Source organism: Hypanus sabinus, chromosome 23, assembly GCF_030144855.1.
Source record: "Hypanus sabinus isolate sHypSab1 chromosome 23, sHypSab1.hap1, whole genome shotgun sequence".
Taxonomy (NCBI): domain Eukaryota; kingdom Metazoa; phylum Chordata; class Chondrichthyes; order Myliobatiformes; family Dasyatidae; genus Hypanus; species Hypanus sabinus.
Window position 1 is genome coordinate 44523095 of NC_082728.1, and position 21681 is coordinate 44544775.

Here is a 21681-nt window from a genome sequence, read left to right on the forward strand (position 1 = left end):
GTTCAAGCTGCCATTGGAGATAACACTGGTACTACAGCTCAGAGAGAACGTGGTAAAAAGCCTTGGTGCTCTTTAAGTCTTGGCATAGTGTGATCAACAGATTAATTTTCATCCCCAAATTTTATGGTACAATATAGATATGTCCAATTCTTGATTGAAAATCACTTCATACATCATTACAATTGTTTCTTAGTATTGCATTCATATCATTAGTTTCTGGGAGTTTTTTTTTCCATGTTTCGCTTTGATCATGCCTTTGTGATTAAATCAGCTAACAAGCGGCTTTTAAGGTTTGGCATTGGTCATGCAAATCTTGACACCGTTTGATTAGTGGATTGATTTCTGCTATGCCTGATTCTTGATTGAAAAGTGTTTCATATGCATCATTTCAATTACTTTTAAATGGTAATATAACATTATGACGGTCTTTGCGTCATAATGTCTCGAGTTTTTCCATGTATTGTTTTAATCCTACCATGATTATTGAATCATCTAACAAGAACAGGCTGACAAAGAAATATTACAGTGTTGCACATTTATTTCTGTTGATATTACCACATTTATAAAACTATGTTACAGAGAAATACACATTTTGTGGATTTCTTCTTTGGACCATTTAGGTTGTCATCTACTCTTCAGCGCTCTAGAAGGAAATGAAAATTGTTTAATTAGTGCAATAACTTGTGCGCCTTTGAAATTTACTTATACAATATTTACTGACAGAATTTATAAAAGCAATTTGAGTAAGTATTATAGTAGCTCAATGTTAAACAACAATTTGAGTAATTTTTACCATACCTTCAAAGTAATGTCCCGGGTTTTAGTTCTGAGTTTGTTGACTTGAGACTCTGCAATGTCAGCACGTTCCTCAGCTTCCTCCAGCTCATGCTGCACCTTCCTGAACTTGGACAGGTGAATGTTGGCCTGTTCCTCCTACAGGAATACAATATGAGAAATCATCAGATTGCATTCTAGAACATTGGAGAATATAATTTATCACTACTGTAGTCCCAAGGTCAGGCATTCAAGATTATTGAAACTGAGCACTAATCATTGTTTTGTGGAATTGTTAACAGAAATGATCTTTCAGACCCTTTGATCAAACCAGCATTCCATCTGTCATTTTCATTGGTAAAATCAGTCATATGATGAGATACCGATTTAAACAAGCCTATGTTCTGTACAGTTTAGAACAGTAAAAAGGTGGTATCTTTGAACTATTTAAAATTCTTGACATGTTTGATGAAGTCGATGATGAGAGGCAGCTGTATGCACCTGTAGAACTACAGATCATATCTTTAGACTAATTTTAGGATTGAGATGAAGATTTTTGTAGTATTTTTTAAATAGAGATGACTTTGGTTATTGGTAAAAGAGTACATCTGAAAATGGGCCTGATGGATTTTTTGACACTAGGGGAAACTAGATATAAAAAAGAATGATGAGATTTAATTATGAGTAATTAAGACTGAGAAGCCTACTTTTTTACTTCTTGTTTTAATTATACTGCTTATTATTTAAGTGAATCTTTAAAATCTACCTTTCCATAAATAATAAGCCTTGTACTATGACAAATATCAGGGAGCTCAACCATATTCACAAAGGTTGAATAAATTATGTCTGTATGCTTTGAAGCTAATCTCACTGAAAAATTTTTAAGGGATTTTAGTAACTAGACTAGTTATTTGAGTATATTTAGACATATGAATTGCTGTATAAAAAGGCAACAGATTAAAAAAAGATTTCATTATTTATGACACTTAAGCTCAAGTTAACATTGAGATGACATTATGAAAAATTGTTTTCAAATTTTAAAAGAAAAGTAAGTTATTCCAAACTTGAGTGGATGGTGAATACACAACTACAATCTCCTGTGCACTTGACTTCAGTAAAGAACAAAAATTATTATATATATCTAGTTCAGGTTTTCATCCAAAGCTATCACTGGAAAATATGTCTTTTTAAGAAACAGGATAGAATTCAGTAATGAATGGAAATGGCCTTATAAACTAAGTTAATTTCAATGCTCAGTTACACAGATTTATAATGTTCTTAATTTCATGTCTGATGTACCTTGTGTTAGCTGTTGTTCTTAACATTACAGTAATGAATGAGCGATATAAGATAATTTTCTTTTAAAATTTCAGTTATGGTGCATGGTTACTTACAGTCTCCTCGCATTGTCTCTTGTAGGCCTTAACCTTCATCTGCAGCTTGTCAACCAAGTCCTGTAGTCTCAGGACATTCTTTCTGTCTTCCTCAGACTGTGAATATTGCAAAATAAGCAATATTTGTAATGACTTTTTAGTGTTCTTACATTCATATGCAGCACTCAAAGATAAATATCATAATTCTTGCTGGCCCATTCTCTACGTCTGTGACATTATATTACTGCCAGCTCAGCACTCCAATCAGTTTATCACCATCAGGTCCTTACTGCAATACTCAGCATCTTTAATGCTCATTTCCTTCTTGCCGCATGTACTGAAATAATGTGAAAAACTCTTGTTGGTATAGCATCCAGCAGATCATGCTGTAAGTTAGTACTTCAAGATAATAGAAAGAAAACAATGGAGAATATAGTGCAGCAGCTATAGGGTAAACTACAAAAAAGCAAGGCCACGATGAAGTTGCCAATGGCTTTTAAGTCTATTATGTTCTTTTTAAAAGAATGAGCATCCCTCTGATCCCAAAATTCTTTTTATTTGCAGGTCTTGTTCTGAACCCACCAGATACCTGGTATTGAAGGCTTCCAGCTACCTGGACCATGCAAATGAGAGCACGTACTTAATCAAACAAAACTGGAAAGTGAGTAATTCAATCAAGACTTCATGGTTCATGGGCCATCCTCAAAGGAGAGAGCAAACTTTGCAATGCAGTTGGGGCAGTCAGCATGCTGAAAGTAGGGGTGAGGCCATAGCCTCACCAGCTGTCATCAAATATCATTGAATGAGATGAGTGCACCGCACTATTATCAACTATACATACTTGATAGCTCAGTTCCTTGACTCTTCTCTCGTACTTGCGAACACCTTTAATGGCATCAGCACCTCGTTTCTGCTCAGCTTCCAGCTCATTTTCCAGCTCACGTACCTAAACCAGCCAACAAATGGGATTGATTGTTAATATCCATTTCATATCCAAGGGTTTCAGTGTGTAGCACTCAATAAAACAATAGAACATAGAACACTAGGCTCTGTACAGGCTACAATGTTGTACTGACCTATTAACAGTCTAAGATCAATCTAACCCTTCCCTCCTACATAGCTCTACATTTTCTAACACGCACGTGCCTATGTAAGTGTTCCTTAAATGCCCCTAATGTATCTGCTTCTGCCACCACCCTAGTAGGGCGTTCCATGCATTCATCACTCTCTGTAAATAACTTACCTCTGACATCACCCTTATACATTCCTCCAATCACCTTAAAATTAAGCCCCCTGATATTCGCTATTTCCACTCTGGGAGAAAAAATCATGATGCACCTCTATCAAATTGTCTCTCATCATCCTATGCTCCAAACAGAAAAGTCCTAGCTCCCTCAAACTATCATTCATAAGACATGTTCTCTAATTTAGGTGGCATCTCAGTAAATCTACTCTGCATTCTCTCTGAAGCTTCTACATGCTTCCTAGATGAGGCGACTGGAACCAAGCACAATATTCCAAGTGTTGTCTAATTGGGATTTTATAGGGTTTTATGTTCTCAACATTTACCCTGGCCTCCAGTTTCTGGAGCTGCTTCTTTCCTCCTTTCATTGCCAGCTGCTCAGCCTCATCCAGGCGATGCTGCAGATCCTTCACCGTCTGCTCAAGGTTCTTCTTCATTCTCTCCAGGTGGGCACTGGTGTCCTGTTCCTTCTTCAGCTCTTCAGCCATCATGGCAGCCTTGCAATTTGAGGCAATTGGACAAACCATTATTCAAGCTCAAAATCAAAATCATATCAATGTAATTAAAGTGAGGGAATACTTGTAAACAAAAATAAATAAATTTGTAAGAGAATTTCTGACTTACATCAGTGATAGCCTTCTTGGCTTTCTCTTCAGCATTTCTTGACTCCTGGATAGTTTCTTCCATTTCAGACTGAAGATGGTTCAGGTCGGCATCCAGCTTCTTCTTTGTATTGATGAGACTTGTGTTCTGCAGGAAAAGATAATTCCTCATCAGTTTTGTAGGACTAAAGATGGCGGCAATTTCAATTCACACTAAGAAATCGCAGGACTGGAAGAACATTGAGGGACAAGGTAATGAAATGCAAAACTCAGAAAGAAAGATAATAATGAAACACAACCTTTTGTTAATCTCATGTCAGTGGATACTGCCTGCCTAATTACATGCTGTGGAGAGATGGGGCACTCAGTTAAAATGTTTAAAAAGGCCCTCAAATCAATATTCATTGCGGATTTGAATTCCTGAGACTGGAACTCAGCAGGGAATTGAGTTATAAACTGTAGCTTCCTATCACTGGAAATTCCTTCCTGTGAAGTATCTTAGCAAGCAAGCAAGCAATTGAACAAAAAGCATTCATGAGATTCTTCCTTTAAATTAACCTTAGGCAGTGCTATGTCATAGTCTTATCTTCCACAAGATCCCTATATCATACAAGACCTGGGTGCTTATACCATATAACTTTTATGTGGGGACAAACCTGAGTATGCAGCAGCTGAACCCTCTCAGTGACATCAACAAGTTCTTGTTCAGCAATTTTGCGAGATCTGTCTGTCTGTTCCAGAGCTGCTCTCATTTCTTCAATCTCAGCCTGTTGCAAGCCACTCCTGCGCTCCACCATGGCCAGTTGCTCCTTCAAGTCTTCCTGGCTTCTGCAAGCATCATCCAGCTGTAACTGGGTGTCCTGTTTAGAAGAAAGGGTTGTTTTGTTACCAGATATTACAGTATTATGTAATAGTCACCTTATACTTGAATCATCTTAAGCCATATTTTCATTAATAAGTAACTTGGCTTGAAAAATGTAATCCTATTTTTGCAATTTATATTAAGTTCTGCAATGAGAAGATTGCATATATTTACTTAATTGTACTACATATATAAATAAATTTAACCTGGACATTAATATCCCATCATACAGACCTTTAATTGACTCTGAACATTTCTGAGATGTTTCTGAGCTTCTGAAGCCTGACGATTGGCGTGTCCCAGCTGAATCTCCATTTCATTTAGATCGCCCTCCATTTTCTTCTTGATTCTAAGGGCATCATTTCTGCTCCTGACTTCAGCCTCCAAAGCACTTTGCATCGTGTCCACAACTCTCTGATGGTTCCTCTTCACTTGATCAATTTCCTCATCTTTCTCTGCAATCTTCCTGTCAACTTCAGATTTCACTTGGTTCAGTTCCAGCTGAACACGGAGGATCTTGCTCTCTTCATGTTCCAGAGTGGCCTACATGAAGGATCAAATGCATTTTTGAGTATTTCACACACAAAGGTTAATTACCCTCATTGCAGTGCATTATTTACATATTTGCCCTGCCTCCATTTAATTGTTGCTGGAACAATTATCCACCATGTTTTTGTAAGATGGTTATTAAATGCTTCCTTCTGATTGGATTCCTATTTACCAGACACTGAAATGATGCTAACTTTATCCTAATGTTTACAGGTTCTGCTAATTGTCATCTCTTTTTTCTCTGACTTTTCTTCAGTTCTAGTCTGGAAAATCTTGATTTTAAAGTTTCTCCACACAAAGTGATTTGTTCTCTCTCTTTCCCATTTCTGGTGAAGTATCTTTGATCTGAAACTTTAGCTCTCTTTCTCTATCTATAAATACAGAGTGATTGCTGCATTTTCTGTATTCATTTTGTTCAGTCACTTTTACTTTACCACCTTAATGCAACATTTGTTTATATAATCTATGCCAATTCATTTAAGGTTACAATGATATTTTCAAAATGAGCAATGACTTACTTATTTCTGTGAGCAGCATATATGTTAAACAGTGCAATTATCTATCTCCATAGAAAGGAGATATGATTTAACATTAGATTTGCTTAGCAAATGTATGGGATAAGAATAACTGCAGTTTTCAGGTTTCATCTGTGTATAATTTTGCAGAGCAAATATTGTAATCTCTGTATTATAATGGCTGTCAACCTGAAACATTAACTTTGTTATTCCCTTCACTGACTCTGACTGGCATGCTGGTGCCTCTGGTATTTACTATTTTTATTTTGAACTTCAGCTCCAGAGTGTGGTGACTTGGCAGCCTTTAATTCATTTGACTTAAAGCTACACTAATCATCTTGTAAATATGACATTAAATACTATATATTCAGTGGCTCATCCTTTATTCTTGACAGGCAACCCATGCTTCAAAAAGAACATCCCTTAATTGCTTTCAATCAATACCTTTTAGACTAGTTTGTTTGTTTTGTGTTGTAGTTTTTCAATCTTCATTTTGTCAACGCTAGTCAATGCCTCTCACCGGTGCAACTTTTTACTGCATTTGGTAAATTGATAAGTATTGGTTTATTATTATCATATGCACCAAAGTACAGTGAAAAACTTGTCTTGCATGTCATCCATACAGAAAAATTCACTGCAACAAAGTGATTGAGGTAGGACAAGGTAAAACAATATCAGAGTGCAGAGTAAAGCACTACAGTACAGAGAAATTGCAGTGCAGGTAGACAGTAAGGAGCGAGGTCACAAAAATGTAGATTATGAGGTGAAGAGCCATTGTAACAGCAGGATGGAAAATGTCCTTAAACCCGGTGGTGCATGCTTTTAAGGTTTATATCTTCAGCCTGACGGGAGGAGGGAGAAGAGAAAATATCTGGAGTGGATAGGATATCTGATTATGCTGGCTGCTTTACTGAGGCAGTGACAACTACTGATCCAAATTTCTATTTCTAATATATATTGCTCGAATAATGGTGAATTTTACCTCTGCCTCCTCCAATGCCGACTGAATTTCACTCTTCTCCATCTCAGCTGTCTTCTTTACCTTTTCCATCTCATGGAGGGCCTTACTACTTTCACCCAGTTGCTCAGTCAGATCAGAAATCTCCTCTGTTTTGTGAAATATATTGTTAATTAGACAGGTCAATTAAACACATCTTGTGTTGATAAAAGTGAGATATATGAGCAGATGATATTATTGAAATGAGATGAATTTTAGAGAGAATGAAGTTCATTGAGCCAGAATGGAACCTATAAGGGAGTTAATTACAAAATTCTGAAATAACTATTTAATATCCAAATTTAAAAATTATTAGAGATGCGACTTGAACTTACGCTGCAGATTCTTGTTCTCTCGTTTAAGAGTTTCAAGATGATCCAGAGTCTCCTCATATGCATTCTTCATCTTGAAGATTTCAGTACTCAGACTGCGAGATTCCTTCAGAGCTGCTTCCAGTTCTGCCTGGCTTTCCTCATGTTTCTGTTTCCAGTCTGCCAGGACCTTAATGGTACAATTAAAAAAAGACAATTAAAATGACATTTACATCTCAATTGTAATGAGATATGACAGGTGACGAGAACGAAATTCAGATTTCATCCTGAAAATTGTAATTATACAGTATAATTGGCCAATATTCAGAATCCCTGCCCCAATAAAATATGCATAAATATGTAAACAGATGAGAAAGGACTGCTTCCTAAAGGCTGTACCTTCTTAGGAAGGTACATGGCCAACATTTGTTTTGTCACTATATTAGAAGGGTTTAGTACAGAGTGATTTATAATTTGATTCCATTAACTATATTGTTCTTTATGCTCTTTACAAGTTTTAATTAACAAAGATATATTGATGCTAAATCTTCTGTTCCTGAGTGAAAAATATTATGAAACAATAGTTGTATTAATTCAGTTCCAGTGATGAACTTGCATTAAAGGTTTTGTCAAGTGATCATGAGGTCAAACCACACATAAATATACATGTACACTGCCTGTTGCTTACCTTTCCCTGCTGAAAATAGGTTGACCTGAGTTGGTTTGTTCCCTGGGATGAAACAACCTGCTCTTACCTTGTCAAAGTTCTTTTGTTTCTTGTCGAGAGCTGCTGCTGCTGAATTTGCCCTCTCAACATCCACCATTAGATCCTCCACTTCACCCTGCAATCTCTGCTTCGTCTTTTCCAATGAAGCACATTTGGAGTTCACAGCCTCAATGTGCTCTTCTGCATCCTGCAGGCGTTGAGCAAGTTTTTTCCTGAAAAGCAAGAGAACTAGCTTAACATTCTCTCCCATGAAGTATTGCAAAAACAAATAATCATTTACAGAATATGCTGCATGAACCCAAGTTACTTTTATTACATACTTGGCCTCTTCCAGTTCCTCTGTGCGCTGGATCGCATCAGTTTCATATTTTGTTCTCCACTGAGCCACTTCGCTGTTGGCCTTGGACATTCCACGTTGGAGCTCAGCCTTTGCCTCCATTTCCTCTTCATATTGTTCACGGAGGAGATCACAGTCATGGCGGGCAGATTGCAGAGCATGTGCCAGAGCACCCTTAGCCTGAAATCATTACATGTGCATTGTTGAAATAATATTCAGTATCAGTGTGATTATCAGCAGATAACCAAACCTTGCCTAATTGCTTCTAGTCACAATGAAAAGTGTTTCTTTGGATATCAATTGCTGGGCATCACCGCCTCAAAATGTAATATTTTATAATAATGCAATATTGTACCTTTGTTTCTTCCTCCAGCTGCCTCTTGAGTTCCTCTATCTGTTGAGTGTATCCTTGTTTCCCTCTTGTTAGCTGAGATACCAAAGCCTCTTTCTCCTCCACCTGGCGGTTCAGCTCACCTGAAAATGGAAGAGATTGTGACTGAAAATTCACAAAATATTGTAGTCTTCTGCATGAAGAAGAACAAATACAGAACTGATCAGTACCGTTTTCTGTTGCAAGACGTGCTTTCTGAGTTGATAAGTCGTTGATCAAACGTTGATGTTCATCATATTTGCCTTTCATTTCACTGACCTGGTCCTCCAGTGTCCTGGCTACTTTCTCAAGGTTTCCCTGAAACCAGAACAACAATTTATTTTAAGAAATGCAAAAGCACATAGATAACACCTAAAATTTCAAGTTAACTCCACAGATGTAGTACTCTGTCACTATACCTTAGCTTTTGACACTGACTCCATGTTGCTAGCAAGGTCATCAATTTCCATCTTCAGCTCACTCTTTTCCTTCTCGAGTTTCTGCTTCACACGTTGCAGATTGTCGATTTGTTCCCCAAGTTCTGCAACACTGTCAGCCTGCTTCTTGCGAAGAGCAGCAGCTGTAGCTTCATGCTGGAGGGTAGATTCTTCCAGGTCACGACGCATTTTCTGAAATTCTGCCTCACGTTTCTTGTTTATTTCAATCTGAGCTGCAGTTGCTCCACCAGCTTCTTCCAGTCGTTCACTGATCTCTTCAAGTTCCCGAGAAAGATCAGCTCTCAGTTTCTCAGTCTTAGCACGAGCAGCACGTTCAGCTTCAATCTCTTCCTCAAGCTCCTCAATACGAGCCTTAAGATAAACATGCACTGATTATGATGACGGAACCAGTAACTTAAATTCAAACAATTGACCTTTACCAAATGACATTACTAAATTTACTAGACATATACATCACCTGTAATTCTTTGATCTTTTTCTGCAGCTGGGAAGCCATTGCCTGCTCATCTTCAACTTTGCTTTGAAGCTGGCTGATTTCAAACTCTTTCCTTTAAAATGAAGAACGAAGTTAATTAAATAAATAATTTGTGTTATGGCCTTTCTACTTGCACAAAAAGTGGCTTATTCCACTTGGATTCTGAATAAATACCTTGTACAATAACAAGCAGATCTTTAAAATATATTTTAATTTGATCACCTTCTTATTTTTGCTGCATATCTTCATTTAAATAATGACAGCACAGCTTAGTTGCCATAATTTGAGACATTGAACTTATTGTAAATTCTGCAATGGAAGTGATTGAAAAGGGAGAACAATTTTAAACCAGTAGATTGAGAATAAAGATCTATTAGCTCATAATATAAATACTCACTTCTTTAGTTTCTCATCCAGTTGTTGCTTGTCATTCTCCAAATCCATTGTTACTTCTTGTGACAGCTTCAGGTCACCTTCAAGCTTTCTCTTAGCACGTTCAAGATCCATGCGGAGTTTCTTCTCCTGCTCCAGAGAACCTTCAAGCTTTTTAAGAAAAAGGACATTTTATCAGAATGATAATGACTTCAAACATTGATAGTTTGTCAAAATTTGGATGATTTGTTCTCGTTTAGATCATCAACTTACATCATCAACTTGTTGTTCCAATTTAGTCTTTGTTTTGGTCAGAGTGTTGACTTTGTCTTCCTCAGCCTGGAGGTCATCCAGGGTCTGCTGGTGGGCCTCCTGGAGGGCTTTCTTTTCCTTTGTTATTTTAGCGATGTTTTCATCAAGACTAGCCATCTCTTCAGTGAGATTTTTAACCTATGTCCAGCAAACAAATATGAATAGAATAATTTAAATACATACAATAAGCACATATGAAAAACATAAGTATTTATTACCATTTGGTCATCATAATCACCTTGTTCTCAGTGGCATGTTTCTCTTTTTCAACTTTGGCTAAAGTAAGCTCCAAGTCATCAATATCTTTCTTCAGTTCTGAACACTCATCCTCCAATTTCCTTTTCTTAGCTGTTAGCTCAGCATTTATCTCCTCTTCATCTTCCAGTCTTTCATTAGCTTCCTTCAATTTAGCCTCCAGCTGAATTTTATTTTTAATCAGTCCCTCACATCTTTCTTCTGCATCTGCCAGAGTTTCACTTTCCTGTCATAAAATGATACAATGAATTATACCAGGCCATGTGTTTTGTAACGTGTACACATGCATAACAATACAAAGATGGTCAATATAGATACCGATTGGACTTGAAGTTGGAGATCATTCTTTTCCTGTACAAGTGCCACCATTTTCTCTTCTAATTCCTTCCTCCGGGCTTCAGATTTGGCAAGCGCTTCCTTAGTTTTCTCAAACTCCTCTTTCATATTTGCCATTTCCTTTTCAGTTTCAGCACTCTTCAGAAGAGGTTTGATCTTGAAGTACAGTTGCATCCAAGGCCAATGTTTGACATTTGTGAATGCGCGGATGTTGTACTGCAGAGTATACAGTGCTTCTCTAAAGGAGAGAGTAAAATGAACAGAGATTACAACATTCTGTTTAAGGAATAAAATGTGTAAATATAGAAAATATTTTTACTGGTAAACATATCTTCAGAGATTTGACAAGCAATATTTACCTCCTTTCCATCATTCTCTTAAATTCAACTCTCATCAAGAAGCCACGACATATAGCCTGAGTACGGGTAACAAGCTGTGCTAACTTTTCATCTCTCATCTCTTCAAGTAAACCCAAGAGACCAGCCTTGAAGAACACCTTAAACAAAGTGAGTGATTGCTTTTAATGTCCAGTTCTCAAAATACACTACATTTTAGAAGAACAGTCTAAACTGCTTCAATGATCATTAGAATACCTGAAAATTAGCCAAACACACATTTTCCACAACTGACCATAATGGAGTAGTTCTGACTGGGACTTAACTTGTTCCATATATACAGTTACATATGACCATAATAGTATTTTTGTTTCCTTTTTTCTGGTTACATTTGAAACTAAATTCACAATTCATCATCTTGATATTTTACTTGAAGAGACTTCTTATTTCAAGATAATTACCTTGGTGTGTCCAAACTTGTACTGGGTGTGATCTACATCAATGGATCCCAATAACTTCTCAGATGCCTTCTTGCTATCAATGAACTGACCTTCGGGAATGGCACTTGCATTTAGAATTCTGTATCTGTTGAATTAGAGTTTTATATAAGTGATTGCAGATTTTCTTCAGGAGCAATTACGTTGAACAACTGACTTGGGTGGAAAAGGGAAATGGAGATGTTAACATATTTTTAACCTTTGCTTGAAGTCACCATAGATGATTCTGCTTGGGAATCCTTTTCTGCAAATTCTGATACCTTCCAGCACACCATTGCACCTCAGCTGGTGTATGACAAGGAAATTATCCATGGCACCTGGGATTTACAACGTGAAAATTATTATTAAATTTGAACACAATTTTTTTCTTTGATAATGTGTTAGAAGTAGAAGATTGTTGCTGTTAGTCAATGTATTAATAATACATGCCTTTATATTGGAGTTTGACAATTGAAATACAATTTACCTGGTGTCTTTGTCTCGTTGGGGATGATACAACGCACAAAATGTGGATGTGTGGTTCTCAGGTTAGCCATCAGCTTGCCCAAGTTTTCCTGTGAGACAAATAATAAACAAACAGAGGCAATTATAAAACTGTTAATTAGTTTGAAACAAGATTATTAAAACTTTGTTCAGTACATAGTGCAAAATGAACATGCAAAAATATCTTACCCTAAACAGAGCAGATACTGTCTGGAAGGAACCACCCTTCTTTTTGCCTCCTTTCTTGGCACCACCTTCACCTATATATAAAAAAAACATAGTTGTTTGTTCTAAACACCAGGAAAGGGAAGGAAGAAATGCTGGCAAAGTAATTGTTGCTAATGACTGTCCGTATCAGACTTTACCTTCGGGAGGTGCAGCATAGAGATGAGCCAAGAGTTTCACTGATGATTTCTGGAACAGCCCAGTTACAGTTTCATTCAGTGGATCCTTGTTCTTATCAAGCCAGCCGTTAACATTGTAGTCAACAGTGCCAGCATAATGGACCAGTGAGAAGTGGGCTTCAGCCTTTCCTTTGGCAGGTTTGGGCTTCTGGAAGTTGTTTGACTTACCAAGATGCTGATCATACAGTTTATTCTTGAAGGAAGTATCTGAGGCCTTGGGGACAATACACTCCTCTTCAAGGATTGAGAAGATACCCATAGGCTGTGGAAATCACAGTATTTATCACTTGAATGTTATTTTCTCTAATATAATGCTTGGTAAATATTCAATTCACATTACCGTCTTCTTCTATGGCATTACCCACCTTCTCAATGAGTTCAATGCAAGCAGCCAGGTCCATACCAAAGTCAATAAATTCCCATTCAATTCCTTCCTTCTTGTACTCCTCTTGTTCCAGAACAAACATGTGGTGGTTGAAGAACTGTTGCAGTTTCTCATTAGTGAAGTTGATACATAACTGCTCCAGGCTGTTGAACTGCACACATATGTGGGAATTCATAGTATAGATTAATTTATACTTAATTAAAACATATTTAAATCAATGTTTATGTTTCTGATCCTTACATCAAAAATTTCAAAACCAGCAATATCCAGCACACCAATGAAATACTGTCTGGCCTGTTTTGTGTCCAGTTGTTGATTAATACGGACGACCATCCATAAGAACATTTTCTCAAAAATGGATTTGGCAAGAGCGCCAACTGAGTTGTGGACCTGAAAAAACACAACACAGATTGTAGCTAAATGCAGAACCTTACATAACCTATTATAAATGATTATGCAGAGTTTACTGAATGCCTTGGAACTGTACCTGTTGAACAGTTTGACCTTTGGTCACAAATTCATTGCCAACCTTTACTCGTGGATAGCACAATGCCTTTAGCAGATCTGCTGAGTTGAGACCAGTCAGGTAGGCAACTTTATCAGCATCTAACATAAGATAAATGCAATAAAGGTTGATGAATTATTCTTTGAGGAGAACAACATTTACAATTAATCTTCTCTTATAAAGATAGAAAAGGCAGCCAAAGGGTCATTTGTGTCATAATGGCTCGCTTGGAGAAAAGCCATTAGGCTCATTCCTTCTTGAATTGTTCCATGTGTAGTGCATTTAATATTTAAGTAAGATTTGAGTAATGTTGTAAATACACCAAAAATAGCTCAAAGACACCATACCAATGCAGGTTTAATGGTGAAACTTCCAGAAAATGTAACAAAGTAGGACACATACAAAGAGCCTGTTGGACTGCAAAGGGAAGAGAAAAAGATAAAAAATCAAGCTGCAGTTTCAAAGAGCACTAATCTGCATGCTGTTGTTGAAATACCTGTAATGATGAGAGTGACACAGGACGGGGTAAACAGATTTATGATGTGAGAACTAACACAAAATAAGCAATACAGTTCACACCAGAAGTGAATAACAAATTAGTTAAAAGGAATTAGAAAAACAGAGGGCTATGGGCAACCCTAGGTAATTTCTAAAGTAAGTGCATGTTCGGCACAGCATTGTGGGCTGAAGGGCCTGTATGGTAGTGTAGGTTTTCTATGTTTCTATGGCACTGCCTCAGCTGTTTCAGTCATTCCACAAAATGAGTTTCAACAGCATATCAAAGATATTGCACTGAAGCCTGCATATATCCAACTAAAAACTTACACTGTGGAACAGATAACCTCTCTTATGACATTGAAATACAACAACCAACTAGCTACATTGGGCTTATATGTGGTAAAAACAGGAGGGCCAACATTGTGGGGCCATAATTGGCTGAAACAACAACTTGATTAGAGATCCATGCACTATTTACATGCCACCTCTTCTGAAATACAGTCAACTGAAAGTGAATTAAGAAAGGTACTGGATGATGCTACAGCAAGGTTTAAGGATGGCTTTGGAAAACTCAAACATAACAAGGGTAAAATAGTGTTAAATGAAAATGCCACACTCAAGTTTTACAAAGCCTGACCAGTTCTTTATACCATCCATGATAAAGAAGCAAGATAGCTAGACTGCATGGAGGACAAAGGAATTCAATTCAAGGTTGAGTAGAGCCCATGGGCAACACCAGAGGTCACAGTCTCAGTAGATGGCTTTCCAAAAGGCAAAGGAAATGGTGACATCTCATCACAAAAAAGAAAGAAGATTATTTAAGGTTTAGAAATCATCCAGGGCTCTAGGTTGTTACAAGGCAGTCAAGAAGGAGCTAAAGAATGGATTTAGGAGAGCTAGAAAAGGCATGAGATGGATTAGCGAATAGGATTAAGGAAGCCCCCAGGGCATTCTACATGTATGCAATGAACAGGAGGATGGCCAGAGTCAGAGTTGAACCAGTCAGGGATCATAGAGGAAATATACCAATGTCAGAGGAGGTAGGGGAAGTCCTTAATGAATATTTTCCTTCAGTGTTCAATTGGCAGAGGGACCATGATACTTGTAAGGACAGATTAAAACAGGCTAATATGCTTGTTGAACATGTTATGTTCAGAAAGAGGTTGTGCTAGATTGTTTGAAAAAAAAGAATAGTTAAGTCCTGGGGGACAGATGGGATATACCCTAGATTACTACAGGAAGCGAGGGAAGAGATTGCTGCACCTTTAACGATGATCTTTGCATCCTTTCTGGCCACCTGAGTAGTACCAGATGATTGGAAGGTGGTCAATGTTATTCCTTTCTTCAAGAAAGGGAGCAGGGATAACCCTAGGAATTATAGACCAGTGAGTCTTACTTCAGTGGTAGGTAAATTATTGGAGAAGATTCTTAGAGACATGATTTACAAGTACTTGGATGAGCATAGTCTGATTAGGGATAGTCAGTATGACTTTGTGAGAGGCAGGTCATGCCTCATGAGCCTGATTGAATTCTTTGAGGACGTGACAAAGCACACTAATGAAAGTACAGCAATGGATGTGGTGCAGATGGAATTTAGTAAGGGATTTGATAAGGTTACCCATGGAAGGCTAATTCTTAAAGCCAGGTGTCTTGAAATCCAGGGAAACTTGGCTGTGTGTAAACAGAATGGGCTTGTTCATAGAAGGCAGAGGGTGGTTGTAGATAAAGCATATTCTGTTTGGAATTTGCTGACCAGTGGTTTTCGACAGGGATTTATTCTAGGATCCCTGTCCTATGCAATTTTTGTGAATGACTTTGATGAGGAAGTGGAAAGGTTGGTGGAGTTGAGAATAGTGTGGAGGATTTTTGTAGGTTGCAACAGGACATTGACAGGATGCAGAGCTGGGTTGACTGAGAAGTGGCAGATGGAGTTCAACTCAGAAAAAATGTGACTTGTAATATCAAATTTGAAGGGATTGACTTCAAGAACTGCAAGGTAATGTTGCGGCTGTATAAAACCCTGTTTAGACTACACTTGGAATATCGTGTTCAGCACTAGTCACCTCATTCCAAGAAGCGTGGCAGATTAAGAGAAGATGCAGAGGAGATTTACCATCATGTTGCCTGGATTAGAGGGCATGTTTTATGAAGATAGGTTCAGAGAACTCGGGCATTTTTGGAATGAAGGAGGATGAGCAGTGACTTGATAGAAGTGTACATGGTGATAAGAGGCATTGATCAAGTGGTTAGCTAGAGACTTCTCCCCAGGGCAAAATAGCTACTACAAAGGGGCAGAATTTGAAGGAAATTATAGATCAGTATGGAGGGGGGGGGAGGGAAATGTCAGAGGTAAGTTCTTTACACAGAGAATGGTGGGTGCATTGTAGTGGCAGAGACACTAAAGGCATATAAGAAACCCTTACATAGGCAAATGGAGGACTATTTAGGAGGGAATGGTAAGACTGATCTTAGACTAAGTTAAAAGGTTGGCACAATTTTGGGGTTGAAGGGCCAATACTGTAAAATGTTCTGTGTTCTGTTACATTATATTGATGAGCAGTATTATTTTGTATTTAAAATACATTTATAAATACAGAGCTGAAATATTCTGTTACCTTCTGTGCCATCAGGCTCTGCCTGCTCCTCACGCTGTTTCTGCTTGAATTTCATATTGCCCATGTGCATTACTGCTCCAGTCAGTTTGTAGATACCCCACTTCTCATCACTAGTGAAGCCAAGGATATCAATAGCAGTCTGTGCAACAACATAAGTTATTTGCATTTTGATAATTTTCCTTTGAAACCATTATTATTAGTGTAACCCTTCAATGATTACTTTGAAAAGTCTTTCTACTGGCGCTCAACCTGAGAAATTCCAAAATTTTAATTTTGTTCCGTGACTGCACATTAACACTGCTCAATGCCAGCTATTGTAGTTATTTTCATTGTTTGTTTATAACCCAGGTCACCTTCATTCTCGTCAACTGTATTTGGTGTGTCATAATGGATTAATCATGGCCATTCATTGAAAATGTACAAGAAAGAGGACAAAATAAGTTGTTACAAATGATGGTGTACAACAGCTACTTACATCAGTTGCCACCAATTCTTCTGTATCATCAATACTCTTGACTGAAATCTCACCCTGGCTGATGAATGGATAATCATAAGGATTGGTGGTAATTAGACAAGACTCTGCAAAATAAATATTTTGTGGAAAGACACATGAGCAACAAAACAAAGGCAACAAATAACCCAAATAATTTTAAACCTACAATTCACCGCATATCAGATGCAGGTTTATTTCAGTGTTGGTCATGTGGTGTCTATCCAGAGAAGGTGATTATAGTTAAGTGTATGTTATGGTCCGGTCCAGAGCCCGCATTCCAGGTTTTGATCTTGTCTCTGGACTCTGGGTCTTGTAGCTGTCCCTCCTTTCACCCTTAAGCCCAAGTAGGAACATCTTGGCTTAAGGAGGTGCACCTGAGACCTATTGGCTGGCAGGTGTATATATAGGGGCTCTGGGACTGAGTCTAGTTGGGGGAGGGAGAGATGGTTGGTTTTGTTTGCCTGGTTATGCTGTTTGGACCCTGGCTTGGAGTACCCACTGTTAATCATTTAGTTCTGTAAGTCTGTTCTTGTTGTCACTCTGGACTGTGCTCCCTTGCCTCTGTTGGGTAAGCAGGCTGGCTGCTGTTGCCTGGTGGGGGACTCTGACCCTTTCCTACCCCTCTCTTCTGATGGGTGGTGCTATGCATCCTGCCCAGGTGCCCTGTGTTCCTGCCCAGAAGTAATGTGGCCTGTCCAGGGGGCTATCCTCCCAGCATTCCTTGTCCCATAGACCCATCCTTTAGTCTAGCCAGGGTCCTGCCTTTGCCATGAACTCTCTGAACCCCAGGATCACTGTTGCATGCCATGGTCTCCCCATCTTGTTCTATCCTTTAGTTGTTCCTGTCTTGCCCTGAGTACTTCAGTGCCTGTGTTGTGCATTTGGGTCCAGTCTCCATGTCCCCTTGTGACAGTATGGGGGGGGGGGGATGCCAGAGGTAAGTTCTTTACACAGGTAATGGTGGGTGTGTATAATTGTGTAGAAGTGATGACAGTTATGAAATGCAAAACATATAATGTTGAATAACACACACAATACTTGAGGAACTTACTGGCAAAGGGGCCTTAGAACACATGCTCAGCAGCTGGCCAAAAGCTTTGTGAGAAGGACACTATCACTGGCACCTTGACCAGGTGCTAAAGGTAGTGCAGAAAGTATCTACTTAGCCATTAACAACATTAAGCACCTCCACCATCCCTGAAAGCCCATAACCTTTATCAATGCTGGAGACCTGTCAGAGCCTTGGCCTAGTTCACCAAGGCATCTGACTGGCAATTGAATGTTGATCTTGGCAAGCAGTTAATGATCCCTGGCTTCATCACCTCAGTATCACTGAGGCCTGACAAAAACATTGAAGCAGGTGACCATAGTAGAACTGAGTGCCTTGGGAAGACTAGTTTAAGGAGGTGTTTAGGTGTAAGAAAGCCAAATACCAGGAACTGGTTGAGCTGTGCCAGAGACATGGGTGGAGGGCATAATGGGAGCCTGTAGAGATTTTGCTGGTAGTTTGCTGTGCTGGACCTACTCTTGGCATTACAGGGACTGGTGAAGAAAAGAGCCATCTGGTGCATCAGTGTCTGTTGAGCAAGCCCCCAGATGGCTATGGATCAGGAAGTGTGACCAGTAGCCCAGTGTTGCTGGGACACAAGTCAGGGCCTGATCAACCCTGGCTGGGTTGCCAAGGTGAATGATGTTGAAAGATCAGATACACCCAATGACCCCAGGTTACATCACTGATGATGTGTCCCAGTGCATCCTAGGTTGTATCCCAGCATCAGTAGGTCAGGCAGCATCTATGGAGAGGAAGGAAGGGTCAATATTTTGGCCAAGACCCTTTGTCAGGACTGAAACAGAAGGGGAAAGATGGGGCAACGGGACTACAAGCTGGCAGCTGATATGTGAAGCCCCTGAAGCAGAACATTCATTGGTGGGGTAGGGATATGGTGACATATAATTAACACCAGAGATTCTGCAGGTGATGGAAATTTAACTGTTGATTATAGGATTCAGTGAAGGCAGTCAACAGACATATATGTAGGACAATGCAAGACTTTGAACCTTACCAACAATTTCTGGTTTGTGATTGGTCATCATCTGGTAGAAAATGTGGTAACTCCTTTCTGCTTTCAGCTGGAATGTCACTCTGGATTTTTCCAGTAGATCTGGAGAAGTAGAAACAAGTGCAGAGTTATTGACGAGCAGGTCAACCTATCAATAATCTGAGTCATAACTGAACCCCCTTCCACTGCACTTACAGGTTTCAATGTCAGCAGAAGCCAATTTCCCAGTGGCACCAAAGTGAATTCTGATGAATTTGCCCTGAAAATGTAAAGGAAATGTATTTCTGAAAACAATTGCAAACAAGGGATGTATGTACAATTTGTGAAACACCTTAATGGCACAGTGGTCTATTAGTCAGTATCAGGTTCACAGTGGGATATGATGAACTGCTGAAGACACTTACAAAGCGAGACGAGTTGTCGTTTCTCACAGTCTTGGCATTACCGAAGGCCTCCAACAGTGGGTTAGCCTGGATGATTTGATCTTCCAGGGACCCCTGCAAAAGTTATTTAGTTGAATATGAATTTAAGAAATCAACTTTGAACAAAACAACAAGCTGGTGAATTGTACGATATCAGCTTTATCTCACCTTCATCTTCCCAGACGCTTGAGCCTCCTTCTTTTTGGATGGGTCAACAGCAGCTCCAACGGAAGCGAAATACTGGATGACACGTTTCGTGTTCACAGTCTTCCCGGCACCAGATTCTCCACTGGGAGTTAAAGTTAGTAATTACCAAACTAACAGTGCTGCGGATTGGGAAAACAAAGTTGCTATCCTAGTGAGAGTGCAGGGAAGTTTTACGAGGGAATGAATTGTCTCGGAGCAACGGAGCAAGTCCGTAATTTAGTAGAGTGATAAAGGGCACCACTGTATATTTGATTAAACTTGCTCTTGTAATGTTCCACTTTTATAAATTTGTCTTTTTATTTTACAAAGTGGAGAGACTTGGTGCTGCACATGAGCATAAACTGGTCGGGGAGGATGGGGGTAGCACATGTCTCGTTTGTTATAAAGATGGAAGATGTTTCCGAAGAGGAAAAAAGAGGGAGGGATTAAGAATTCTTACACCTGGAGGAAGCAGGGGAGCACAGAGCTAGGTAGGACTCGACCGGAATCGACATTTTGGAGTATATGGACTGAGGAAAACGGGAGGGAGGGCAGGTGCGGTTGGAGATGACGAGGGAAGTGCAGAAAAGCGTTTTAACAGAAAATGCAGTTACAGGCAATATCAGAGATACAATAGATATGCTATCAGACACAATGGCACTCCTGTCAGAAAGTAATAGGATTCTGCCGGAATGTCCGGAATCAGTGCTACTCACGTGATCAGGATGGACTGGTTTTCGCGGTCTGGGGAGAATAAAACAACATCAGTGTCCAGAGTTTAAATAACAAAGAAAGATAACTTTGTTTCATGTTTTAGGTACAATTCATTAATCCGCAAATATAATCAAATGCTAACCACCTACCAGTTTGCATGAACTGATAAGCGTTGTCGGAGATGGAGAAGATGTGAGGAGGAGCTTCTTGACGCTTCTTGCCCCTGTACCCGGTCACAACCTGGGGATCATACACTGGCAACCACTTGTAGGGGTTCACAGTGACGCAGAACAACCCGGAGTATGTCTGAAGTGGCAGAAACTAATTAGAATTTCTCATTTACTCAAATGTCCTTTTGCAAAATTACTTTACCGTACTTACATAGATCATCCAGGCTGCATAACGCTCTTTGAGGTTATACAACACGGATGCCTCGTTCAGGTGAGTCATCATGGCCATGTCTTCGATTTTATCGAATTTTGGAGGATTCATCGGCAGGACTTCATCCTCTTTAACTGTTACGGTCTGAGAGGAATCATCAGACAATTTTAAAGAAACATAGTAACGGCACAGACAGTAGAAGGTCAAAATAAGGTTAATTGTTTAATAATAAACAAAAAATGTTTAAATGTTCAACTAACCCTCTTGTCCTCTAAGGTCTCCACAGTGGCTTTGCCACCCTCCTTGCTCTTTACCGTGCCTTTCACATACAATTCTTTGGGATCGGAGACGTAGCAGGCCGTTTTGGCATCGAACGGTCGGTTCTGCGCCTCGAGTCTTTCTTTATCCGACTTCCGTAAATACGAAGCCGCCGGCCCAAACACCGCCATTTCTGCATCCCCCATGGCTTCGGTCTATCGCTGGAATATACAAGGAAAGTGTAAATGTGATCCCACTGGACATCAACAAATGCCTTTCATTTCTTTTTAACAGGACAGAAGAGATATGTTCATTTGTCAGAAAGCAACAAGACTCAATTGAGCTTTACAGAATTATTTATTCTTTATTGCAAAGTCAGTTACATTCTATAATTTCTTCGTTTTCGTTATACCTGGGTCTTTGCTCTTGCCCCATATCTCATCAAGTTATTAAGTTTAAACACGATATGCTAAACTTCGCACAATATTTCTACTTGGAGTAGGTTTCAAGTTGCTACTATCTCTGTGATAAGATTGAAAGCATTGTCTACGATAAGCCGCGTATTTTCAGCGTGATT

The 21681-nt window shown here is 39.1% G+C and overlaps 1 protein-coding gene across 1 annotated transcript; it reads right to left on the minus strand.

Annotated features, from left to right (window-relative positions):
• Positions 1–523: 523 nt before the first annotated feature.
• On the minus strand, positions 524–21310 carry LOC132380167 (myosin-4-like). Its single transcript, XM_059948822.1, has 39 exons — positions 21107–21310; positions 20847–20990; positions 20615–20771; positions 20468–20495; positions 19734–19854; positions 19548–19640; positions 19339–19402; positions 19147–19245; positions 17066–17169; positions 16591–16729; positions 13460–13578; positions 13213–13362; positions 12953–13123; positions 12549–12849; positions 12373–12443; positions 12167–12254; positions 11900–12017; positions 11665–11788; positions 11228–11364; positions 10851–11106; positions 10516–10758; positions 10239–10415; positions 9991–10136; positions 9576–9666; positions 9080–9469; positions 8852–8978; positions 8646–8764; positions 8274–8470; positions 7982–8165; positions 7251–7416; positions 6901–7025; positions 5089–5397; positions 4649–4852; positions 4015–4140; positions 3717–3887; positions 2989–3093; positions 2169–2264; positions 799–933; positions 524–643 (listed from the first exon to the last, which is right to left on the minus strand). Exons 1-39 carry the CDS (start codon positions 21308–21310, stop codon positions 629–631), a joined length of 5814 nt encoding a protein of 1937 aa, XP_059804805.1. The 3' UTR covers positions 524–628.
• Between the last annotated feature and the right edge of the window lie 371 nt (positions 21311–21681).